We start from the raw sequence: 27,642 nt of genomic DNA, 5'->3' as shown, positions 1-27,642 counted from the left end.
AGGAGGCCGGCGGGGGGGTTGGAGGGTTCGAGGGGGAAGAGGAAGACGAAGGTAGGGGAGAGGGGGGATACTCGCGAATGGTCCGCAGCTGGGGCTCACCTGAAGGCGCCTCAGAGTGGAGCACGTCTTCCATCGCCTCCTCGTTCAGGGTTTGCAGAGCGCCGCAAATCATCTGCTCTTCCAGCGTCACCTGGTTGAGGAGAATGGGATTAAAGCTATATGTAATGCTATGTCTTTCATTTAGACGATGATTCAAATTAAATATATGATGACAAATAACATCTAAAAAAATATATTTTAAAGTAATTTTAACGTGAAAAAATTATAAATTATTGATATAAACGCGATTTTTCCGAGTGATTCTCTCGAACTGGACGTTTTGAGTGGTTCTTAACAGCCGTGGTCGGCGAAAAACCTTGCTAACTGACGACTAACAGCCCGTTCCCACTAGTCGTAAGTCGCATAAGACTAAAAGTCGAAAGTCTGATGTCCCTGTTCACACTGCGTCGCGAGTCGTATAGATCGTAGTTTCGCGCCATTCGGTACGTAGCGAATTCGCGATGTTGTGCTCTACTACTTACGAAGAAAATTAAAAAAGGTTGAAAAAAATGTCAATTCCAAGAAAATACTGGATGTACACAATCCTAACAGAAAGATCGACTCAACTAATGGAATAAGTTCTTCGGCTTTTATTTCTTTCTCCATTTTCACACAACAAACAAAAAAACACGAATGGAGTGAGCAAGCAATGTGTAGGAATGTGTGTGGGGAGAGAGGTAACAACGCGCTCGAGTCGTAAAGACGCACGACTAGTGTGAACAGCAACAAGCAGGCACCTATGCGAGCACGATTCGACGCGACTTTTAGTCTTAAAACGGGCGCTGGCCCTTCGGATGGTTTTTTGAGTCGTATTCGACTAAAAGTCGCGTCTCATCTAATGTGAACAGCTCCATATAAAGTGTATGGTGACCAGAGCATTCGACTTTTAGTCTTATGCGACTTTCGACTAGTGGGAACGGGCTGTAAGGCTCATATTCTAAATAAAAATCAAACTTTCTTCAGTTTTAAAGAAATTTTTTTTATAAAGTGTAATGTTTTGGATATCTCAATACAAGCAGCAATGTTACTAAGTTTGATGATAAACATGACCTATCAACTTCATATTTAAATAAATCAAACATTAACGAAACAATTTTTTTTTTAAATAAAAGAAAACGCTTATAATGTATAGTGCTTTCTAATGACAGCAATGAAACTACTTTCAGCTAAAATAATCACCTGATATTCCGCGTAAGGCTGCAATTACAAAATTGGACTTTATTATTAAGACAGTAAAAGCAAATTTTAATTGGAAGAAAATCTAAGTTATATTTCTGTAGTGTTAAATTTATAATGTTTTGTCAAGTGCATAATTAGTTTTGCGTACCTTTGCGTACCTTCAATTATGATGTTATAAACTTAATTATGTTTTAATAACTTTATTAAATTTGTGTTCCTATTTTTTGAATTGTTAAAAATGGTTTTACGAGAAAGTCCCATAACGCGGTCCGGGTTTAACGCGTTATAGGGGGGGATATACAGTTTTTGACAGCTCCAACGTCTTTTCATATTTGGTCTTACAGAAATTGTCTTCAAGCGACGTTTAGTTAATACCCCCCACGAAGTTCTGTTCAAGATTTTCATACACAAAAACAATTTTATTAAAGTTTCCTCAGACAAAAATAAACCTTACCTGTTTTTCAACCACAGTTGGACGCGATCTTTGATGTTCCAAGACAGGTCGTGGCTTTATCACTTCCGTTTCCGTGTCGCCCGATTTATCCGGAATTACTGAAAATCATTTTTTTTCTTATATTAGGTTTGTGATCCGTTGTGCGTAGTGTCAAGTACTAAACAGTGGTAAGTAAAAAAATAGACGAGAAGCGAGACACAAGAACGGAACTTCCACTTAATAGAGACTGTAAGTAGTGTTATTTGACACTTATGTTAAATATCCTTTAGTAAATTAGGTTAGACTTAAATTACTTATTAGTCTGAAGTTAGGCTAGATCGTAATGTCAAATGATGTTGAAGGATACAATTTATTAAAAAAAAAAAAACATTTCTTATGTGTCATGTGAATGTGTGTGTGTGTGTCAAGCATTATCTTTAAGCATCCAATCTGAAGTCTCATTTATAGCTTCATATAATAGTCTCAATAGAGCAGACATACGTCAATAGATGCAGGATTATCCGGAAACGGCCTGAGTCAAAATAAATACCTGACAATGCGGGGACTGTAACGGGCATCGTGGCTTCCAGCTCTCGCAGATTGAGAATCAACATCTTGAACAACTCCCAGTCACCAAACGGTAAATCTAGCACCTGGAAATTATTCATTTTTAAAGAAATTAAACCGATTGACAAACAACATGAGACAGATACAGAAATCTGAGGCCCAGACCTAAAATTGTTGCAGCGCAACTGATTATTTTAATGTTCAAGCTAAAATAATAAGTTTAAATGAGATCCCATATACTTTTTTAATACATACCGGCCTAAGTTCAGCAAGCCGACAAACGGCCAGCACGAGACCGCACACGTGATGTCTCTGGAGTGCGGCCGCGCACGTCACGCCCGAAGCGCCCAACGCATCGCGCACGAGCGTACACACGCGCTCTACGCTCAACGTTGACACGCGGATCGTGGATACGTCACCCTGGAAAACAAAATATATTAGCCGTGAAGAATAGATGATTAAAACCACAAGTTTTGTATTTAAGTTTTGACTTGTTTAAGCGGAATTTTAAATGGTTAAGGATATTCATAGCGCTCAATAACCTGCATCATGAGCACAACATACACATTCTCACGTACATACTCTCACTTTCACATCACACAACACAGCCGCATTAGGTATTACTTAGTAATAATTTTTATTGATTTTTTTTCTTTCGTAAATGTTGGAACCTTTTTGAATATTATGTATTCCATTTTTGTGTATCTTAAGTGTAATTGATTTTTTATATATATAATTTATATAAGACTGTTACGAAAAAAAAAAAAAAATAATAATATAAAAACATTGGGAAATAATGTACATAGTTTGTTATAAATTTAACAATTCTAAATTTACATTTATTGCTAGTTCAGAATTCAGCACGAGAAGAACTGGCAAGAAAGATAGTGAATAACAGTCATTTTAAACAAAATCAAAGAAATGTAATTAATTATGGGGAAGAATTACCACGTTTTTTAAATAAATAATTTAACGATTACGAAATATAAAGATACAGAGTTCATCCAACAATAAGTCACAAAGCACGTGCACGCACAGACTCGCGCGGAACAAGCAAGACCAGTTTTTGTGGTTGCGTGCGAGAATCGATAAAGTTTCAAATAAAATTTAATTCTAAATGTAAAAATGAGACTGCTTTGTTTTTTTTAGATAATAAATATGATGTGAAACTAATAAATATGTATATGCTACAGTATTAAATATTACTAACATTTACCATAGATAAGATTACATATTTTATAATATAAACAAATGTATATATTGTATAACAAATAAGATAAACCGTACCAGTGCTGGAAAAGCAGTTCTGATCATCGCCGCCGGGTTAGCACCGACAACTGGCATAAAAGGAGTGTGCTGTGCGGGGGCTAGGGCCGAAGTGGGCGCGGTCACGGACGTCGACGCCCACCCCGCCCACACCGGGTTCTGTTGCGGAGTTGGCGCCACCGGCTGCACTTTCTGCTAATAAATTACAAAAAGAAAAAATATAACCAATACAGCAATATAAAGAGTGTGTGGGCCTGGGTCCGGAAGCTGTAACCAGGATGCTCCCTTTTCTCGATAAGGGGACGTTCAAGTATTACGTAATAAATATAGGGGAGATGGGGGTAAAATTAAAATTGTATCTAAAAAAAATAAACCCTTAACATTTTGGAGTTTGAAATATTGATAGAAGCCGATTCTCAGGCTTACTGAATATGCATAAAAAATTTCATAAGAATCGGTCGAGCCGTTTCGGAGGAGTATGGGAACGAACATTGTAACACGAGAACTTTATATCAGATTGTTTAACTTTTAATTTACCTGTTTCCTATGAATAAGCTTCGAATGCGGTTGCTTCTGCAAGTTGAAAGTCGCTGCTCCAGAACCCAGGTCTTCGTCTATACCAGATTGCAAGTGCTCCTCTGAAATAAATTTGACTATTACTGCGCCGCGGGATTCTGTTCACAAACAAACGATGTACTACCATTATGAAAAGTATTAAATAATTTCATATTGATGTGTTTAATGATTATGTAATTTATCAAAATAAATATGTTTTAACCTTTTTTTTATGTTTATACAGAATTAGCTCTGCTCTTTCATCGTAACATAGTTTTATATAGCCGTCAAGCTAACTATGCTATGAATTGAATTTAACATACTCAAACTCACTTATAATATAATATGATGTATATAATAACTTTATTCATACACTTATGAACAACAGAAAAGATGTTAAATTGGTTCTAAATTTACATTTACTACCAGTTCGCAAGTCAAGGGCGTAGAGCGGACGAGAAACTTACGCCACTGTTTTCAATCCCCAAGTTTTGAATCATACAAATTGTTAGATTAGGATCAAATTTATAAAAAGCTTTATTTGTTAATATACGTTTAACGAACGTATTTGAATTTGAAAATTTGAAGAGTTTTGAATTTATTCAGTAATAATTCTCTTAATTAGCTTGGGAGTTTGTTGTTAAAACGAATACAATTTCCATATAAGGAGTGGTTTATCTTTTGGAACCTGGTTGGTCGTACACTCAAATTAGTTCTGTTTTGAGTATTACACTGGTGAAAGTCACCATTTGTTTTAAAATCGTTTCTCTTTTTGTACATATCAATCGCTTCAAGAATATATTATAAATGAAACGCTCACGAGATTAAAAAATATGTTCTAATTTTTCTTACATTCAAAAGACTGACAGTAATAAAGACACAAAGAAATAATTTTTTTGGTCGTCAAATGTTAATACGAACCGATTATAAAATTAGAAGGTACTGATAAGGCTGCTAGATTAAAGAAGAGAATCCCTCACCTTTGATAACCTTCTTGATATAAGGATCCAGGTTGATGGTGAAAGGGAGGAATATCTTGAGATCCGCCGCTGTGAGCGTTGCACGATGGAAGCTCAGAAACACTTCCAGCTTCCGCTCATCACGATCCAACTCCAGCAGATTACCAGCCTCACGAAGACCGCTTATCAGTGGTTTTACCCTGGTAGTTTAATTGCCAAATTTTTTAGGAAAGTATTCTTTTATTTTTTACATAAATTAATATATATTAAAAATGTTATTAATTTTTATACGTCTTCAAAAAACCTGAATTGTAAACAATCTGTGGACCGTACAGGACGGTTAAGTTCTGCTAAAATATATCTTAAATTTATTAAATTTACTTAAAGTAGTGCCGCAAAATCGCATTTACATATATGTGTCAGACTTATTAAAAAAAAACGTGTGGCACTCGGGGACTGCTGCGCAATGCTATTGCATTTTTCATCAATTTATGCAATTATAATTTTATATTTATGCAGTATTTTTTTCTTTGATATTAATTCAATCTACAATTCTATCAGACTCATACTAACACGCCTATATAGTCTGTCTCACTCTAACGCTTACGCTACGTCACCGATCTCGTCAGAGAGATGTGAGACGCAGTATGCGTTCTGTCCCGCTCTAACGCCTATTGGCTGAACTTATATTACGTAATCGTGTGTTATGTTTTTATTTTCGTTACGGAATTTCTTGATTCGGTCGCCGCGTTCAAAGCCCGCGATAAAATCTATGCAATAGCTTAAAAATGACTGCATATAATAAAAGAATATTTTTAAATATTCCGTACTTATCATAGATATGCTTGAGCGAGGTGTTGTCGTCGATGTGTTCTTCGAAAGTCTCGTGGTGGTATATGATCCAGGAGGTGCGGAAAGGCCACTGCTCCGTGAGATTCACCCAAGAGGCCAGCTGGTACCAGTTGAACTCGATTTGGAAGGCCTTTAATAGACGACCTGAATACCAAATAACCTCAGTTCATATACATTTTTATCTATTCTCAACTGCAAGCTGATTCAATGAGATTTAAACTCTTTAAAATACTGCAAATAAAATAATCGTCTGGCAATTTTAAGACAAATCTGTTTTTGGTATATCGTCGCAGTAAAATGATAACCTCGTATTTAGAAAAAAAAAATCATGTTTTACTCTTAGACTGTCATTTAACTGGTATAATCACGAAGAAAGGACTTATTTATGTTATTAATAAATAAGTCATTCTACTGCGACGATATGTAGAAAGAAAAATATAAGGTAAATTGCGCTGCTGCCTTATGGTAATATTACGTAATTAAAAATGAAAATTTATTTTTAATTGCAAGCTTTTTTCGAATATTTGTATAAGATTATAAAAAATATTAGAAATTTAGAAGCCGTTTAGAAGGAATGGTTAATGTCAATAAAAAAATTACGTTTCTTTAAGGCATACCTACTAACAAAACTATACATAGATTACGTCCTATAAACGATTGGAATACCACTCACCAGTAACATACAGCACATTCATCAACCGGCGCATGCTCCTAGGGTTGACGTCACTGAAGTAGTCATCGGTCAGCAGAACCCGGCCGAGGTCAGCAGCACCTCCCGCGGGTGTCGGGACGGCCCTGTGCAGACCCGATGCCACAGAGGAAGCGATGGACTCCGAGGGTCGGAGACGCCTCACGCTCTCTTTGGTCTGCTGGGGCTTTATGCGCTCTTGGCTGGACATGAGTTCCGATGTGGACGATAGACGTCGCGATGATACCTGGAAAATTAATTATATCGCTTAATATATAACTATATTTTCTATGAAAAACTGTCATAATACAATTTTTATAAGTGTTAGTCTAGCGCCTTCAGCGAGCGACTCTCTTCCCTGAGGTAGTAGTCGATCCTCGGCTTTGCACCAATGGACTTTCTTTCTATGCGCGCATAGTGAGGAGACCAAGCTTGCCTTAGACCCAAAAAGTCGAAGGCGTGTGTTATACACAGGAGGCTGATTATCTACTTACCTATTAGATTGACAAATCATGAAACAGATACAGAAATCTGAGGCCCAGACCTAGAATGGCTGTGATTTATTTTATTTCATTCATGATTTAATAATTAACAAAAACAGCACATACGCCCTTAGTACGCAATAAACAACGTACCGATCGTTGCAGCGAAGTGGAGAAATCCTCTGCAGCTATATTGTGCATCCTCTTGGTGGCAGTCTGTTGAGCGCTCTTCACTCTACGCAAAGCCGAGTTCTGGAGGTAGAACGGCAGTTGCACCATATTCCGGAGATAATCCCAGCCTCCGATGTTGCTCTCCGACAATGCTCGGCGACTGTTTATTTCTACCGCCTGTTTTATTTTCAAACGTTATTAGGAACGATTCTAAAAGCTTGTTTAACGAAAACTTCTTCAATGCCTGACGCGACCTCCAATTGCGTAAAGAGTTTACTCCTCCTTCAATAACCAGCGACGCAACCACTAAAATGTCCATGGGCTGCGATTACTACCCTTTTGGGCGTAGTCTCGTTTGCCCCATTACAGAAGATTACTACCCCATTATAAGAAAACTACAATCCTATATTGAGAATAGCACGCTCGGCTAATATGTATATAATCTTAGTATTAGAGGTATTTTGATTTCGGACGATAATATAGTTTTGCTTTACGGATATTCATGCAATACATTTATATACAACGTCAATAGTAGAAAACCAAAAAAACCTGCAACCCAGGTGTAGAAGCATGCAAGCACACTTTACATTATTAGCCCTATATAACACGGCTGAGGGACCACAAAATATATTAGAAGGAAAACTGGATATATTTTGGGTAGTTCGCTAAAATCTTAAAAATTTTGGGATTGTATTTTTAAAATCGTTACGTCTGCTAGTCCAAGGCAGAATTTGTTTTTAACTATGGAGATGAGATTAATATGAAGAATCTTATTTCTGGGTCTATTTTTAGCCAGATTCTCTGAAGATTCGAGAATCTGTGCTAGGCAGACTTTGTTAAATCGCTTAAATTTATGAAAGGGCTTCATATACAAGGCTATTTGCTAACGGAGACACGACACTCCAACTCGACTAACCTCCATCCAAGCCACCTGCGCAGTGGAAACTTGTTAGAACCAATATTAGTACTAAGCATAGAACCTACCTATTATTACCATACGAATAAAAATACATAAGTAAAAATATGACAGAATAATTTGGCACTGATCAAATATTTTGCAGTTTGCTTTTGAAGTTATACTTCTTTTAGCGCGTTAGGGAAAAATGATAAGAGTAAATGTTTATGATGCGCGCGCACAGCGTCACACAAAACCGACACCCCGAAGTTAGCTATAGTCAACATTTTAGTTTTTTCTATTGTTAGTGTTATTTTTTCTACAAACGTAGAATTATTTATTTATTGACGAGTCGTAAGTGTACATTACGTTACCTAAATGATTAATTGATTTTTTACTTTATTTTAGAATAAGGCGAAAGATAAAAATGTTAAAAAGATTTTTATCTTGCTACGCCAAAGAAGTATAACTTTTAACGCGTGTACAACGCGCACACATACACGTAATTTAAATAAGCTAAATTGTAAAATTTTATAGTTATCAACATTTTAGAAAATAATTACTCAAAAATGTCAAACTACAATTTGGGCACTACTCATAGAACTGAGTGAAACGTCACCTTGCTGATGATATGAGGGTCGATGGCCAGCAGCAATATGAAGGGGCTCTTGGGGTCCGAGCAGAGCGCGTGTACGGCGTTGAGGAGGGCCAAGACCTTCTCCTGTTCGCAGCTGTCCAGAGCGTCCACCACCACCACCAGGCGGGTCTGCTGACCCGTAAAGGCATCCAGGCACGAAACCTGAAAATAAATGTTTGGAGCTAGAGCGAGGTGGTACTTTACCGCTCAAATGCGTATGGAACCACGTCCCCACTATATATTTCAACAATCAAACCCGCCAATTTAAAAAGGTATATAACGTTTTTATATGTCATAGCATTAATACTGAGTTTGGAATAAAACTTATATTTGTAAGGATCAAAATAGTTTGGTCGATGTATACGCTTAACTTAATTTAATGAACTTTACAAACAAAAAAGGATATTATAAATTGTGGCTTTAAAAGTAGCTCTAGTTGTAATAATACCAGCGCAACCTAATTTGAGAGGGAATAAGAAAAATATTATTCATGATAAAATTAATTTATTTATTATTAAAAATCGTTTTTGGCATACGAAAGTCATCAAGAATAATATACGTACGGTGTGCGTCAGCGCCTGCACTTCCGGCCTCAGAGCGAGCACGTGCGCGTGGTGGTTCTTAACAGCCTGCCGAGCCACCCGGTTGAGCCTGACCCGGGGCGGAATGGCCAGGGCGGCCAAAGCCCGACCCGCGGTGAACACGTTGGCCAGCAGCAGCGCGCCTGCAGCTGCGCAGGCGCCGATCAGCAGCCCCTGTTGTATGTCACGCCGTCTGATCGACGACAATTCGCTAAGCCGTCGTTTATTTCTTATGTTTTACTCTGATATCTCTTTATACTAATTCAACTGGAGTCAAATATTAAAAAAAAAAACAGACATTCTAGGATAAAAAATGATTTTCACATTCTAGAAAAAGTAAGAAAACGATAGCTCAGCAAAGAAGATAAAACAATAATACAAACGAAAAAACAACTAAATTATCTTAAACATTATTTTAAAATTAAAAAAAAAGGTATTAAAGTAAATAGATTTTGTAACTCATGTTTCGTCTTACGATTGATCTGCTCCAGAGTCAGTGAGGTAGATGGTCAAAATGCAGGCAGCCAATAAGATGCACGTGAAGCAAATCTCGAAGGTTACGATATGGGGGATGCAGCATGCGCGGCGCCATCTGGAAATTCATATTTCATTTGATTTCGATCGATACAAATCATTAGTTATCAAAATAAGAAAATGAATGAAATAGTAATTACGTAACACTTGAACGGCCCTAGATCATAACGATTTAACCTACTTTTAATCAGAGTTAAAACTAAATTATTTAGCTAAATAGTAAAATAATTTAACTGTCATTAAAACGAAAAAAGAATCCCTTTGAAACCTTATTCATAATGCTGTGCAATGGCGCTACAACCTATTTAGGTCTGGGCCTCAGATTTCTGAATCTGTTTCATGATCATTTTTCAATCTAATAGTCAAGGAGATGATCAGCCTCCAGACCCAAAAAGTCGACGGTGTGTGTCAGGCGACACACACCGTCGACTTTTTGGGTCTAAGACATGTCGGTTTCCTCACGATGTTTTCCTTCACCGTTCGAGCAAATGTTAAATGCGCACATAGAAAGAAAGTCCATCGGTGCACACCCGGGGATCGAACCTACGACCTCAGGGATGGGAGTCGCACGCCACTGGGCCAACACTGCTCATTATGCATACTATAAATTTATTTAATTTGTAATATTTTTAGTTACATACCGTTCCCAAGACAACTCCTCAATTTAAATGCCTATAAACACAATATTAATTTTAATCAATTAACCAATTAATCAATAGATTGTATACTGACCTCCATCCCGAAGTAGAAGAGACAGGCTTAGGCCTGAAGGCTCGGGCCAGCCTGGTGCAGACCCGGCCGTACTGTAGTTCCAGGGCTTCGGCCAGACTCGCCAACATTTGAATCACCATCGCCTCGCTCTCCTGACCGCTGCCGCTTTTCATGCCTTCGGTGAAGTGGAATCTGTGTAATTCTTATAAATTGAAGTCCTGTTCGTCTGTTTGTATGTTACATATAGATAGTATACTTGACAATTAACGAACGGATTTTTAATGATTTTTATCAATAGTGTCCCGATATTATGATTTGTAAATTGATTCAAAGATAAAATTTATTGTAAAAGGCCAAAATAAATCTAGCAGGCTGCGGACGGACCACTTTAATTATAATTTAAAAATATTCGGTGTTGTCTAATCAAAACTTTATACTTACTTCTTTGAATTAAATCAAATCAATACGTTTATTCAGTATAGACGCGTCCTAGCGCATGCTTATGAATGTCGAAAACGTTTAGAAAATTCGGGAAAGAGCAAGACTACGCTATTAGTTCACAAAATTACCGGGAGGCCTTGTTCTAAGAAGAACGGGAAAGAAACTCAGCAACTTTTACCCTTCCTTTACATGAAAATTATTCAAAGGACAATGTCATTAACAACGTCATTAAAGTTACATAAGTGAATAACAATATAAGTCTGTTCTGTGATATACCACATATTAATATAATACACAACTTCATAATTTTGCCCCCTTGTCGTGCCATACAGCCCCGAAGCAAATTGCTTAGTCACCGAAAGTAGCACCTGTTCACAGCCATCGCTTCGCTCTACCATATTTTTGATTATTAAATAAATACAAACATCTAATATATAAAATTCTCGTGTCGCTGTTTGTAGTTAATCTCCTCCGAAACGGCTTGACCGATTCTCATGAAATTTTGTGTGCATATTGGGTATGTCTGAGTATCGGACAACATCTATTTTTCATCCCCCTAAATGTTAAAGGTAGTCCACCTCAGTTTTTTATTATAAATGATATACATCTCAAAACAACGTTTGCTGGGTCAGCTAGTTTTATTATATATAAACCGTTGAGTAACCACAAAACATAGACACCAGAAGACATACCAAATACTTCGACAACCTTGCTCTAAAGTCTAAAGTAATGCACATCAAAAGTTCTTAATTTCCTTTACCAAACCTTGCTAAGATAAAGCCTTTATTGTTGTTTGTTGTACGTAAGTTGGGAGAAAGTCATCATTATTTTCAAGAAAATAAATTTCCATGTGCAAAGTACTTACCGTATAGGTGTGGCAGGTAGCGCTCTCGGATCGTTCGGCCCTGGAGGGTGACAGAAGACCACTTGGAGCACCAGTAGCAGAGAACTGAATCGCTTCCCCATAGCGGACAAGACACCTCCCGCCCACCACCATTCGTATCTGAAATTCGTACAAATCTTAGTAAATTATTTTATTCACTTGATAAAAAATAATTTTACAAATGTATGATTAAGAATATTTTGTATTCAATTATTTGAGTAAACTACAGTCCACAAGAAAGTACTAACCGATGCGTGAGGTACCACAGCGTATACAGGGCCAGATAGAAGGCAGCGAAGAGCACGAAGCAGAGCCCCAGAGCGAGATAGGGCGGCGCCCCGCAGGCCGCTGCGATTGCCGCCAGGGCCAGGGCGGCGTGCCAGGCGCTCCACCACACCGCCCACGACCACGACCAGCCCGTTTCGCTCCACTGCCGGGCGAAGTTCTTCATCTCCTCTGCGAGTATTACTCTTATATTCAACGATCGTAATCATTTTCAGAAAGAAAATTCTACTTATGAGCAACAATAGTCATGTTATTATAAAGAGTAGCTCACCTTTAAGCTTGTTGAGCAAAAACGACTTCCCGGACCCCCACCTGGCGAACAGCCCCACAGTGATGGGCACCGACAAACTGGGCTCCGACAACATGTCGGCCAGCGCCGCGCTGTACAGTTCGTAGCCCAACATGTTCTCGTTGTCTTCGTTGGTGTTCAACTTGCGAGCTCCGAATATTTGGCCCAAAATGGTTTTGTTGTAGCTCATGTCTATGTTGTACGGGGTCTCGTTCAACTTGTTCGGTTTGTATAAGAGTTGGCTGTTTTTTGGATTGCGGAGGAGGATTTCAACGATTTGCTGAAAATATACAATTTATGATAATTTTACATAAAAATAAAACCGACAAGGAAAATATACAGCATTGTATAATGAAGAAGCTATATATACTTAGACATGAAGTGCGATACATGCCGAGTGAAATAGTTCCTCATAGATAGAATAGATGGCGCGTTTTATAAGCTGACGTAATCGTTTTCCATCGACCGTTTTAATAATCTTTTTCTTCCAGAGATTTACATTTTCCGGTCGACGAATTAATTAAAAAATTGCTATCGTAGTTCGTCGGTTGGTGGGTACTCTCGTCATTGATGTTTGGTACATATTGTTGGTGCATTATAAAATTTGTGAGGAAACTCACCTGATTATATAACGCGTCGATCGTGGGATCGACCGTTACCTGTGGTACTCGTTTCCTTTTCTTTCGTGGCGGTTCCTCGCGTTCCGAGTCGCTATCAGACGCGCTCCTGGTGCACGTGGAGTCCTCTTGTTCTTGCTCGACACTTTTTAGACTACCTGCCTGATCGGCCCCGGCGGCAGCCTCATCGACATCGTGAGTCGGCGCGGAGTTCATTACGCACGTGTAATGTATATATAATGCGGTTTGCTAATAATTAACACTAAGAAAGTCTAAGGTTTTAAGTAGACTATGCACCGATTTACTGTTAATATTGAGTCGTTTCGGTTTTGACCGCACGCGGCGAAAGTACACTACGCTATGGCTGTGGAAATGACAACGTCCAAGATAAGTATGAAGTTGAGGCGATTACAGCGCCATCTATTCTATCTAAAAGGAACTATTTCACTCGGTATGTATCGTACTTCATGGCTAAGTATACATTGCAAAATAACAATGAACGGGGGTAAACGGGCAGGAGGCTCATCTGATGTTAAGTGATAATGGACACTCTCAATGCCAGAGGGCTCGCGAGTGCGCTGCCGGCCTTTGAAGAATTGATACGCTTATTTATTGAAGGACCCTAAATTGAATTGGTTCGGAAATAGTTCAGTGGACAGCTGGTTTCCAATAGTTGTGTTGCGCGGCAAAAACTGCCGTAAAAAACGCCGAGTTGTGGAACGAAGGATGTCGAGGTGATACAGGTGGAATTTCGTATTCCTCGACGTCAGATGATGAAACTCAGCTGCAGGTATTAGACCGAACAACTCCTCTGAACACTCTCCATGGTAAATGCGGTAGAAGATGCAGAGTGACCCCACATCTATACGCAATGCCAAGGGATCAAGCCGCTCGGAGAGGAATTGGTTGATATACAAATAGATAGTGTTCCAAGGACGTTTTGTAAGTATGACATATTATAATTGCAAATTGATTGAAACATAAAATTTATTGTTGTGAAGCTCGCAATAAAGCAAGCTGCGAAATTTTTTAAGGATTGAATGTAAAAATTGATATAAATAATGCCCATTTCAAACACGTTATCGTAATAGCGTTATACACCTGTCAATCTTATTTAGCGTAGAAATCCATATAACTTTTAATTACCATGAAATTGGTTATGGACTAATAAAATGTAACAAATGCATGCGAATCTAAGCATTTCTCGTTTAAATTCAATGTCAAACTGATAACGTCCCTTCTGTGAAGTCGGTAAATATTTGTAAAGATGAAAAATAATGAATAATGAAATTACCTTAGACCGCGCCCTCATAGCGATATGCAGTGCGGTATCACCCCTGTTGTCAGCCACATTGACGCGAGCCTTGCGTTCCAACAATAACGCGACCATTTCCGCATTACGAGACCGCACTGCACGGAGTAATGGGGTATCTCCTGTCTAAAATGAGAAAGAGAAGAATTAGCAATATTTATTTAACTGCAAATTTTCAAGTTATTTCATCCTCGCTTTTATAGATCTTAAAAATCTTCTTTTTTAAACAAATTAACAATTATAAGTACAATAATAAAGGTTGCTTTTCTTTTTATTATTGCTTAATAAGTTAAAAATAAACTAAAAGTACAGAAAACGCAAAAAAAACAAATTGGTGCCTGAAGGGCGACACCACAGTACAAAAATTAAATACCTTATAAACTAGAGTTAAAAACAGTACACACATACAATACAATAATAAGCACCATAATCTAGAGGTTCTGGGTGCCTGGGTTCAGATGCTCATGAAGACTCAATAACTAAATCGCAGTTTGTCCTCATTCGGGTTTCAAAATACTCACTATAGTACAATGTTCCAGGTCTGGATTCGAAGCTAAAAGCAACTTCAAAATGGCCACATGGCCTTTCTCCACCGCAGTGTACACTGGAGTCTTCTTCTCTTTCCCTGGAAGGTCTACATCTACGTGCTTCTTTAGCAATGCCTCAACTACGTGCTTGTAGCCACCCTTCACTGCTTGTATAAGAGGAGTGTCTTTCGAGTGGTCCTGAAAACAATTTTAAAGTTTTGAAATGTCTATTGTACGTTTTTGATATAAAAAGTTGTCTACAAAAAATGTTGAAAATTATATACAGAATATAAAAATGTATACTATAAGCTACAATCAGTTAAATGTCTTGTAAGAACAAAACATTCTTTAGCTAATTACATAAATATATAATTACGCAAATCTGTATTAATTAAATTATTTTAAAAAAAAATCACGATATTCAGTTCTTAAAAATATAATTCTAGTTTATTAATCATTAAACATACCTGTACATTAATGTACGCCCCAGAATTGATCAAAGCTAAAGCTATGTCATAGAAGCCTTCCTTGCAAGCTGTCGCCAGCGCAGTACAACCATCCTTGTCGAGCGCATTCACATTTGGCTTATGTTCTAACAGCATTTGCACAATTTCGAAATGGTTTCCTGAAAATTTGTAAATTCCAAGTTAATACTAATAAGATGGAATATTTTAAGAAATTTCATTAATATCAAGAAAGTCATTTTGGTCCTTCAAGCCGGATTGGCGAAGTGTAATGTTACAATCTTGCAATTAAAACATCAGAAACGCCTCTAGAAAAATAACTACTTTAGAAATAAAGTTATTCTAACGTGAATTAAGTAATTTTAATATAATATATTTATATATTTAAAATAATTAAATTTGATGTTTTACACATGCAGTTACAAATATGTTGATTTGATGTAGGTTATAACAGCATTTTGTGCCAAGACATCAATCATCGCTAATGATGGCCGTTGGCAAAACAAACGAAGCTCGAAAAACAAATTTACTGATTAACCTTAAATTCATTAACACACAAACATGTAAACATAGTTTTATTATAAAATTACAAGGATTCAAGTTAATTAAAACCCGTTATCTGTTTAGAAGTTGACTCTTCTGTTGTTAGACCAACAGAAGAGACAACTCATCTCATAATATTTTAAAGAAATAGATGTTGTCGAATCATAAAGAATAATAGGGCTGTTTGAAAACTTTGTTACCATTTTTATTATTTATATGGGGGAGGCGGTAGACATATTTGTTTGTGCACAGGGTGAGTTCAGAAGAACTGCTTGTTATGTTATCTAATATATATAAAATTCTCGTGTCACAAAGTTCGTTGCCATACTCCTCCGAAACGGCTCGACCGATTCTTATTAAATTTTTTATGCATATTCAGTAAGTGATAAGGGGTGTCCAGCTTTATTTTTTAGACAATTTTTTTAGTTTTTATGATACAGAATACAAAAATACATACAAACCCTTATTTTTACCCCTCTACGATCAACCCCTATTTTTTATTATTGTAGATAGTTATTTTTATTAAACTAAAAAAATGTTTCCTAGAAATAATATACATGGCAAAACAACGTTTGCCGGGTCAGCTATTTGGTAATATCCTGATAATTTTTTTAGTACAATTATCGGTGTATGTATTGTTGTGTAGTTCTATTGTATTAGTAATAACTCTTAACATAGAAAAATTATGTAGGAAATAAATAAATGTTATCAAATACTTTAGGCTTAAAGTAAAGCACATTTGGTTTGTCATTGGGAGTGTGTCTCGTCTTTTCAATTTTAGAAATACCATAGCGGTTTCTCAGCACAGTAAAGTTACTTATAGATTCTTATCATAGGATTAGGAAAATTTGCTTGTATTTAGATTCTATTTTGATATCAATCAGTTCAAATTTCAATCTCGCTGGGAAAAACCAATATTGAATCAGTGATATAAGTTTATATTTATTACAACCTTGGCCTGTTTAAAATTAGAATAATTTATAATCAATTTAGAGACTAAAATTTCTTGGAATCGGTTTCATGACAAATCCGCATGAATCACTTTAAACATTATGCGTAATAGATAAATTTGATAATCATTCAAATTTATTACAATACGTTATAAACATCAGCCAATTCTTCAATAATAAATAAAACAGTGGTGCTTGCTTCAACTTAGATCTGGGCCTCAAATTTCTTTATCTGTTTCATGATCATTTGTCTATCTAATAGGCAAGTAGGTGATTTTGAGTCTAAGGCAAGCCGGTTTCCTCGCGATGTTTTCCTTCACCGTTCGAGCGAATGTTAAATGCGCACATCGATTCTACTATCGATCGAAACTACGACCTAAGGGATTTCGAACGCTGAAGCCACTAGGCCAAACTGCTCTTTCATTCTTCTATAATACCATGTTTAAATAACATTACTAGCGCTGGTACTATGTAATTTCCTAGTGCTATATCGCTAATTCAAATTACAGAGCACCAACCCAGCCTTATTTTGAACTAGTTCACCAAATCTAGTGTCCAATATAAAACTCATTCGTCCCTTTCTGTCACATTGTGTTTACGCTTTGATGAAAAGAGTCAAAAGAGATCAATGTAACTTTGTAATATATGAGTAATAATAAATAATTATGATTGATTATTTTTATTAGAGAACTGTGGAAGAATTTGAAGGAGGCATTCACTCCGTCGTCGTACCTTAATACAGGCTTTTTTCTAAATAAAATATGGATTAATTAAATATAAAGTTAAGACAGAACATTCGTATTTTTTTTTCACATAATAGGGGGGAATACGAACCTACGGGGCGCCCATAAAGGGAGGTCATCGCAGCCCATGGATACACATTTTTTAGTGGGTGCGTTGCCGGGCTTTGAGTAAGTATAGGTTTGTTTGTTGAAAATATAATTTACTGGCGGAAGATATACCTACAATCGTAAAGCCTGGTATGTTAGGTCAAATTTAGCTACGAATAGACTTTGGCGCGACAAACACATCCTGTCAACACTTAGAATTGTTTTCATATCTAGACTTCATCACCTCCTTCGTAAATAACTCAAAGCCGGGTTATTTTTCAAAGCAGTTGCCTCGGTTCCCGATAACAAATTTTTTTGCACGAAGCTTGTTTTACGAATTCACATAACAGAATTAAAACAGACACAGAAATATTTCTCCTAATCCGGTACTTTTTATACAGTCGAAGCATTTTTAAAGTCGTATTAAACATTTAATAGTCACCTCTGCCGCGTAATAAAAATTATATTCATAATAAATCACTATAATATCATTCGATTAACAGCAAAATAACTGTGATAAAATGTTAAAAGCATATAATTTTAACAATGTACGCTGTAAATGTAGTTATGGTAGTGAATAAAAGGCCGGTAACTTAATCGCGAGCCCACTGGCATTAAGAGTGTACATGGGCGGCGGTATCACATAACATTAGATGATGCCTCCTGTACTATAAAAAAGTTGTTCATATTTTAATTTCAACCAATTTTTTTTCATACAATGGTTGCCTGGAAGAGATAACTCGAAAGCGATAAGACCGTCCATTGCCGTCCTTATAATATTATGATTTAAATTGTTCCTGGATCTTGCAAAGTGTAAACAAATAAATAACTGGTAAATCAAAGCTGCCTTCCTGGTTTACGTGGCCACAAATAGCATTTTCTTTAAAGCTTTGGATTCAACTATCGATAAATTATAAAAACAACGACTAACCTTGAGTAGCCTGTAGTAAAGGTGTCCAGCAATACATTCCGGCTGTGTTAGGATCCGCCCCAGCACGTAGCAAAGCCGCTGAAGCCGCCACATCACCCGCCCTTGCAGCCCAAGTTAGGGCGGAAGTACCGTATTTGTCGCATGAGTTTGGGCGAGCTCCGGCTGATAGAAGCCGTTCAACAACTCCGCTATGGTGACGACCTGATGCCCATACTAGAGAACTGGAAATTGGACACAAACATTTTATGACTTAAAAACATTGTCCAGGAAACCAAAGGTATCATTTTTAGGTCAGGGCCTCAGATTTCTGTATCCTGTACATTTGACAATCAAATAGGCAAGTAGGTGATCAGCACCTTGTGCCTGACACACGCCTTCGACTTTTTGAGTCTAAGCCAAGCCGATTTCCTCACGATGTTTTCGCAGATCGATGGACTCTCCATTGATGCACAGCCGGGTATCGAACTCGGGGATAGAGTCGCACGCTGAAGACACTAGGCCAACAGTTGTGCAAATAAAAAGTACTTTTCGCAACACGATAATAATATAATTTCTGATAATTTAACTCATAACATCAAACCTGTATAAATTATTACTTTTGTTTATTTCATCTAGAGTCTAGACAGACATAGACATAACATTTATTATTAACAAAACACACAAAATAACAATAATCAAAAAAATAATGAACGATAACAATTTTTTTTTCTTTTAAAGAACAATGTACGTATTAAGTGTGTATAAATGCGCGTGTGTTGTGGTTGTAATAGGCCCTGGCTCAGCATTATGCTGAGGAGCAGTTAGTTTGCGACTCAGCCGTAAACAAAGAAAAATATTGTAATAATAATAATACTTGTAGAAAAAATAATATTCGTAAAAGTCATTTGTATTTCAATAATATTTAATACGATTTTCCAGTAATTTTCTACGCAAACCGAAACAAATTGGACTAACACTGCATAACACCTAATATATTATGTATCAGTATGGTTACTTAAAATATATTCATAGTATACAATTTTACTATTCAAATTATTATAAGGCACATTACTACAAGATTATTCCAAGGATCACCCAGAACAATACATGTGTCGATATTTTTCTAAAATTAAGCCATATAAGAAGAAATTATCTATTATCATTTTTATCTGTTACTATATATTTATTTATGTAACTAAACATAACAATCAAATATACAGTAATTAATTTCTTTCACCTACATAGTAATAATTAAAATAATTAAAAAATAATAAAATTAAAATTATTAAAGTTTGTTTAAAACTTAAAAAGTTTGGTTGATACTTATTCGTTAAGCGAGGTAAGCAGCAGCTCTGGGGTCACCGGTACTATCTACCAGGCGCCAACTTAAATCTTAATTAGGCCCAAGAGTCTACTCCAAAGGGAACCAAATCGAAGTTGGAGGAAACACTTATATTTGAGCCTTTTATTATACCATTTTTAGTAGTTGCGTTGCCGGCCTTTGAGGGAGGAGTATACTCTTACTTTGAACAATTGGAGGTCGGTATCGTTATTCGTAATTTGCCGTGCGTCTAGTCTATCACTCTTCTTTATAATTAGTAAAGCAGCTTTTAATAATTTTAGGTTTATTACACTAATATACTGTAATATATAAAACAGTATTGCGTATGAAAATTGAGGTAACATTATATATTATAGTGAATCTAAAATATATGTTCGTCAAGCTAGACACTGACACCTAACATAAACAAAAACTTCTATTCTAGGATTTTCCGTCCTAAATTCATTTCACAACAGACAAATATTTTCTCGCGTAACCCAAGCGCGGTAACCAAACAGTGGAAATAGCATAAAGGAGATTTAGATAAAGGATTCGTTATCACGAGATTAAGTTTGACATTGCTGATGATATTAGAGTAATGAGAAACAAATGTTTCGATTAATACATAGACAAGATCTGGCTGTGAGCCAATATAGATATGAATGGAAAGTCTTCAATTGGATCTAAACAGATTATACTAGATATTTATTTTTATATTGTTCTCTACTCTTGCCACTAAAATAATATAAAACCTTTTTGGTCGTAGTAAAGATAAAACGCGATAAAACTTCATAACATTAGGATGTTATAGATAGGGCTATCAATGATAAGAGTTTTAATGAATAATAACAATCTGTGTTACAATAATTATGTTATTTCCTTTAAAAGACCAACGACGCTCCCGAGATCTTAGTCCCTGGGCTGTCCTTTAATTTATCTTCCGTCCGGTTTCAAATAAAGCATAAACAATACAAATTGCACTTAATTAGTCTGTATGACAAGGAAATCCGTTCACATTTCGGAGATTCGCGTTAACCTTCAGATTCGTTCAAAAAAGGTTTGCCGTATGCTAAACACAATTTTTGCGCATTTTTCTATAGACCGTATAAACTAATGATTCCTATGGAAATTTTAAGAAAATCGGCTAATGAATACATCTAGAAATTTGGAAATATAGCCGTTTAAACCGCGCTTAATATCTACCTGAACGATATGAATATTTATTTATATATTAGGTCCTTACATATTAAATTAGCGCTTTTTATGGGAGGAACATAAAGTAGATTTTTAAAATAGAATTTATTTAATTAATCAAAGTATGTACCAATGCTATCTATGTACTTTTCCCAACTTATTGATCTTTTTACTAAAAAAAACCATTCGGATGGGAATCAATAAAATCTTTGAAGGCAGTTTCGAAAAATGAAATAAATTATAGTTTTCGAAAAAAACGCACGAGTAAATAGCTGTAAAATTGAATTTGGAACTCCTAACCGAAGAGTTCGAGTGTTGAGTTTGAGTTCAAAGTGGCCAGAACGAGAAAACGCCAATTTCATATGTAAGGACCTAATATAAAAGCTTGCCAAAGCTCCCACACATTGGTACAAGATTTAATGTGACAAGCAAATATAACAAACACATGGACATATATACCAATCAAAGCATTTTAATGAACATATTCTACTCAATATAAAATAATGGAATAACAATTAGTTCTCTTTAGCACTCGCATTTGTTTATAAGCAGGTACTAGACTTGGTTAACTATTAGGTTTTGTAAGATGTCGCTGAAGTGCTACTGTCAATTTTAATAGGCCGGCAACGCACTCGCGGACCCTCTGGCACTGAGAGTGTCCATGGGCGGCGGTATCACTTAACATCAGGTGAGCCTCTGCGCGTTTGCCCCCTGTTCTATATAAAAAATAAATTGCCAAATTAATCATCCTTAAATATAATAACTTACTTTATATTATAGTTTCCATGCGCATGCACATCGGCTCCCTTCTCTAGTAACAACGCTACAATCTCTTCATGCCCCTTGTACGATGCCCACATAAGAGGTGTCCAGTTACCCTGTAAATAAAACTAAATAGAGCATGTGTAACTATTTATAAGTTTGGGCCCCGTCTGGGCTCCACAAAGTAATATTACAGACTGTATGGCGTCTATCCCTACTATCATTTACTGTACCCAACATTATTTGTCTTAGGGATGATAGGGTACAAACTAGAAACAAGAAGGAACAGTTGGCCTACTATATACTTATTGTCTTGCGATGTGGTGAGCAACCCAAGTGTTCTTCAAGAACTCTTTGTAGGAGATATGTACGATGGCGAACGCCAAGATTGTTTGCGATACCAAGGGCCAGAACCAGTCTGTTACACAGATTAACAAAGACGTCGCTTACTGAATGCTGACTCCGACACTATCGACATCTTTATATGTTCGCAGAGTGAGTGCACAGTAGCGATATTGTGTATATTATGTATTTAATATTAAATATTTGTATTATGTTTCTATTTATTTTCTTTCGACATCATCGGATTGTCTTAGTAAGGAAAATTTATGTATTTTCGTGCATATATACCAGCTTTGCCATACGTACCGATTTTGGCGGGACGCCCCAATTTTTTAATGAAAATGAAATGCCCCGCGCGGGACAGACTTTTTCCCGCATTTTGCGGTTAACTCAACTGTCACTCAAGACACCACCGCCATGCTCAGAAATGCCACTAGATTTTTTAACAGCTACCAAAAAAGATACCAGGTATATCATATACTCATTCCTCAGAGTTCTGACTATTGTTTGAAACGCAATAATTATCTAATGAATACTTATTTTTTTTATTAAGAAGACAAGTATTTAACAATAGGGTAAATCTGATTTAAAATATCACCTTTAGTTACTATGTCCCGCTTTCGACGAGAGATTCCCGCTTTTTTAACTCATAAAGTACCAAAATCCCGCCTTGGCAATAAAAAAATCTGGCAACGCTGATATATACAATATACATACACAGTCAAAATATTATAACTACATCGATGACACTACTCATATTTAGTAGCAAAAATCGATAGTCATAACAGCCGATGACGTTGTTTAAAGTACCTAATACAATAGAATTCAGCCGGGACCTTAGATTTTGGTCTATATAACCGGTATGTTCTAACCGATGTTGTCGTAAACGGTTTTGACTGTATTTGTAAAAATGTTTACAAAAAAGTCTAATTATATACAGGCTATAAATAATTCCATTGTTCTAAATATATGTTGTTTATGAAAAGGGTCTGTTTAGTTTGTATGGATATTTAAGAATGCGTGGATGTCACTGATCTCTTGGCATAGCTCCATCTTAATTATAAATACAAACTGCACAGTCCAGAGAACAGTTTGGTTATTGCTCTATTATTATTTAGGTCACAATGGGATCTATTAGCCCCTCCACGTATCCATCTGTGACGCTCTTTAGGTCTGGGCCTCAGACTTCTATATCTGTTTCACGAACATTTTTCAATCTAATAGGCAAGTAGGTGATCAGCCTCCTGTTGACACACGACGATTTGGGTTTAAGGCATGTCGGTTTCCTCGCGATGTTTTCCTTCATTGTTCGAGCGAATGTTAAATACATATATATGTATAGCACATACACAGAAAGTCCACTGGTGCACAGTTGGGTGCAGGCTAACACAGCTTTTACGGCTTTGTAATTAGATTTAATGAATCCATAGTTGATTACAAACTTTTCTCGCTATCGTGCATATTTATTTATATAAGAGACAGAGAACTGGAAGTATCTAAACGCATACAAATACCATAAGCAATTGTTATGGCATTAGCGCATTTATGGCTTTGCGTTAAGGTGTATATTACAAAGGATCATGTTTTGACGATTACATATTTGCGTGAGCAGAAATTTTATTTATCATTTCGATATTGATGAATGTAGCTTTTTCCTCATTTACCGTAAATCGCCACAAAAAATTCAAACTATTTTACCTATTGTTACATAAGGATCTAAATCACCGGTAGCAAGGCATATTCCCGCGTCTTCAAATGTTTTGTCTCCCAGATTTGAACCTTATATGCATGCCTTTTTTTACCAAAAAAAATTTTTTTACAATACAACTGCCCCACGGCTAAGTAAAAACTCACACAATCCCTCGAGTCAATAGTCACGCTGGCCTCCACCAACTCCCTTACAACGTTGAGGTGTCCCGCCCTTGCAGCGAATGCGAGCGGTGTCCACCCGTCCACGTCCGCAGCGCACGCGTCCGCGCCCGCACCGATAAGCAACCGTACCGCTTCAACTCGCCCCTTCTCGCTTGCGCACATGAGCGCTGTTGTGCCATTCTGTCAGAAAAATATAGGTTAGAATTAAATGTGGTTTTTTAAGTCATACTTCTTTTGGCGCGGTAGGGAAAAATATGAGTAAATTTTTACGATGCGCGCGCACACCGGCACAAAAAATCGACACCCTGATTAGCCCTACCCTAGTTAGCTATAGTCAATATTTTAGTTAACGTATAATAACATTTTTGAAAAGATTTTTATCTTGTTACCCCAAAGTAGTATAACTTCTAACGTGTGTACATAAGTACACACACGTTTTTTATTATATCACTGAATGAAATTAAAGTTTATAGTTAGTATTGGAAGAAAGATTATAATATTGTTTATCTTATTTATAAATGGTCGAACTAAATTTACTTTGTATTGTGTGAATAAGTATTTACATCTCCCACGTGGACGTGTTCTGTATGCGATAGACTTTATTTTTACTACACTAGCTGTGTCCCCCCCCGACCCCCCCCCCCTCATCCATTCGTGATAAATTCTACAGCCTTTATAAAGATATTTACAAACAAAAAATATATGAACGTGTCGTTTGATAACCAAACCAAACAAACAAACACTCAGAATTTTAATAGTATTGATATCGATTAATCGATTATTATAGGTATTTAAAATTGTTATACTTTATTACGTAAAAGAAGGGACAACGTAGACTCTGGTTGAGAACATCTGCCTCCTTTGCAAACAGCATAAGTCCATTAAGAAAAAGTTGGTTATGGAAAGCTTGGATACTGACACAAAAAGGACCTTTTCGTCAGGACTCTGGGGGAATCTTACAATTCTAATTTATATGTACTTGAAAGTCCGCCATTTCTTAAATTATTATTATGTTAATATATACCTCATCTCTGTCATCGACATTGATGTTTTTATTGGCCGCAAGGTAGTTCTGCAGCTCGTTGGCATCATTGTTTACGAGCTGTGAGAGCGTCTTGAAGCAGGCCAAAGACACCATCGACTCGCTGCGATGAAGGCTCTGCAAACACGGAAACCAAAATCAATCACAAGTCGTGACCAAACAATTGTTTGGAGTTGTACTAATTACATTCAATGTCACTTTTCAAGTTATACATTTAAAATATTCCAATCGCATTGTCTTAGTGATATCATTTTAAAATACAGTTATAAAATTTATATCTAAAATTAAAATAGAGAAAATACACTGATAAGAGATAACAAATAGCAAACTTCAATTGTACATATTATTCATTATGTTTTGTTAGCGGTTATTGTGGATTGGTATACTCCATAGCACAAGCAACATGCCACTTCGACAACCTTTAACAAACGGACAAACAAACAAGACCTGATTAATAAAAAATTAGTTCAGAGGGTTATATGGTAAGACAACCTCAACAACTTGCAAACTGCGACGTAGCATTCCGTAAAAACACTTTTCATATATTAATTCGATGCAAAAAGAATACACGTTTGCACGGCACAACCCACAAAGCTAGTAATGAACACCACATACCTATAGACATTGTGATAAGAGATAACAAGGATATTCTAATAAATTATTGTGGTACGAGGGATTAAACGTCGAACACATTCTGCGAAACAAAGCTCTTCTTATTTTAATCTCATCTCTTTTTTTTTCTCGATTGTTACCGCATTTAGTGGGTGGGATACAACTAGTTTTAGTCTTCGCCTACAAATCATGCCTCACAAGTTAGTAAACTCAGCCTAAAATGCATTGTTATATCGTGAACTGCAAAACTTTCACACCGGCTATATATCCTGGTGCAGACCATATTAGAGTGTCGACGGAGCGCGAAGCCATGGAAAGGGAATCCATGGCTAAGGCGCCTTCCTTCACCCGGAGGCGCCGTCACGGTGAAACGCGGCACGTTGAACTGCGCACCCGCAGACAACGGACCGATGTTCTCGTGGTGTCCACCGACGTGCAGGTGAAGGAACGATGGCCGACGCCTTTTGTTGTGCATCGACGGTGGCATCAGAGTTGCACCTGCAATGCTATTACTCTTCGCTCGTATTTTGGTAGGTTCTTCTATTTCACTTATTTCAGCTAAGTCAGAATTATCCGATCTCAATGATCTATCGGACTTCTCCGATCCCGACGGGCTGGACTCCCTGTCCGAAGAGTTCGCTTCCAAGACTGTCTCCAGAACCGAATCTGAAGACTCGGGCGGCCTAGACACATTTCGTGGTTTATGTATATTAGCAATGAGACACCGTATATGAACATAATCACTATCACTACTTTTGTTTGAAAACTGCGGACGAAACATAGTGGTTCGAATGTCCGCATAATAATTTATGGGTGCACGCGTTCCGTGACAGATTAGCGAGAGACGTGTACGGTGACTAAGTCCCGCGGGAAACACGACTCGTCTCGAGTGATACCGATGGGCGGATACTATTTAGAGCGCGTCTCAGGGCGGGCGTAAGGCGGGCGATGAATGAATGCGAGGGGATACGTACTAGAGAATACGTGTTGTATGTACGCATAGAGATGCGATGGAGGATCGCGGTGGCGGTACATTGCGCGGCTCGCTCCGAGGGCACCATGTTGCTGAATGACCGGTCACAAGCTACACCGCGCGATGAGCCGACTGCCGGCCACTCGCCGTGGATACCACCGGACAAAGCCCTCCCCTCCGATACCGCAATTAGTTCCCATGCTGTTTTTATTTCTTGTTTTGCTTCTAAATTAAACGTGCAAACTATTCAATTGAAAATGTAAACAACACGTTGCGTTGTAAGCTTGATATATGGTCTAATTTAGACGGCTTTAAATAAACAGTGTTTAAGGGAGTGTTCAAGTATTACGTCACGCAATTTTTGGAGATTATTGACATGTAACGCGCCGTAACGTTTTTCTGTACCCAAGTATAGTAACACGTTTCGTGACTCTTTATACCTAAAAGTTACGATTATGTGGTGTAAATTTCTGGAAAGTCAAAAATTATATCAACAATAACGCGTAATTCAATCCCCGCCCCGCATCGTAACGTTTTACAAAATAATTCCCAAATTCGTTACGTAATACTAGAACGCTCCCTAAAGTGAATCTATTTTTTTCTTACACAAAATCAGAAATAAGTTTTGGTATTATTATTATTTTTTAAATATCATTATAAAAGCAATATCAAATTAAAATCAAGCATTCCGTTAATAAACCATTAAGTAATTTTCCTTGAAATGTCAAAGATTCAAATGTTAACTATGTATTAACTTCCTTAAGGGCCCGGTAAGGTCAAAAAATTCGAATATAAAAATTTATACATGTTTATTCAACGATTAAAAATAACTTTACATAACAATACAACGTCTCGTCTATAAGT

General features: G+C 36.9%; 1 protein-coding gene across 10 annotated transcripts in view; it reads right to left on the bottom strand.

Moving 5' to 3' along the window:
• Positions 1-27,642, bottom strand: part of LOC125054494 (kinase D-interacting substrate of 220 kDa B) — a 43,347-nt gene that overhangs the window by 2,266 nt on the left and 13,439 nt on the right. For 4 of the 10 annotated variants that reach the window (XM_047656434.1, XM_047656430.1, XM_047656437.1 and 1 more), the window contains exons 2-26: positions 25,176-25,310; positions 24,134-24,331; positions 21,944-22,053; positions 18,682-18,902; positions 15,431-15,588; positions 14,958-15,161; positions 14,419-14,562; positions 12,490-12,787; positions 12,182-12,389; positions 11,916-12,053; positions 10,631-10,801; positions 9,840-9,956; positions 9,347-9,557; positions 8,766-8,945; positions 7,234-7,428; positions 6,584-6,845; positions 5,889-6,054; positions 5,080-5,258; positions 4,082-4,182; positions 3,566-3,739; positions 2,534-2,698; positions 2,262-2,364; positions 1,733-1,830; positions 1,279-1,296; positions 100-190 (exon numbers count right to left, since the gene is read on the bottom strand). In XM_047656434.1, the coding sequence (XP_047512390.1) occupies positions 100-190; positions 1,279-1,296; positions 1,733-1,830; positions 2,262-2,364; positions 2,534-2,698; positions 3,566-3,739; positions 4,082-4,182; positions 5,080-5,258; positions 5,889-6,054; positions 6,584-6,845; positions 7,234-7,428; positions 8,766-8,945; positions 9,347-9,557; positions 9,840-9,956; positions 10,631-10,801; positions 11,916-12,053; positions 12,182-12,389; positions 12,490-12,787; positions 14,419-14,562; positions 14,958-15,161; positions 15,431-15,588; positions 18,682-18,902; positions 21,944-22,053; positions 24,134-24,331; positions 25,176-25,289 (4,024 nt within the window). In that variant the 5' untranslated portion in view covers positions 25,290-25,310. Of the gene's footprint in view, positions 1-99; positions 191-1,278; positions 1,297-1,732; positions 1,831-2,261; positions 2,365-2,533; positions 2,699-3,565; positions 3,740-4,081; positions 4,183-5,079; positions 5,259-5,888; positions 6,055-6,583; positions 6,846-7,233; positions 7,429-8,765; positions 8,946-9,346; positions 9,558-9,839; positions 9,957-10,630; positions 10,802-11,915; positions 12,054-12,181; positions 12,390-12,489; positions 12,788-14,418; positions 14,563-14,957; positions 15,162-15,430; positions 15,589-18,681; positions 18,903-21,943; positions 22,054-24,133; positions 24,332-25,175; positions 25,311-25,685; positions 25,850-26,062; positions 26,489-26,779; positions 27,091-27,642 lie in introns of those variants that run through there. The other 6 variants (XM_047656426.1, XM_047656427.1, XM_047656432.1 and 3 more) reach the window with 6 other exon arrangements.

Source organism: Pieris napi, chromosome 12, assembly GCF_905475465.1.
Source record: "Pieris napi chromosome 12, ilPieNapi1.2, whole genome shotgun sequence".
NCBI lineage: Eukaryota > Metazoa > Arthropoda > Insecta > Lepidoptera > Pieridae > Pieris > Pieris napi.
The sequence above is the reverse complement of the archived record's forward strand: the minus strand, read 5'-3'. Positions and strand labels throughout refer to the sequence as shown.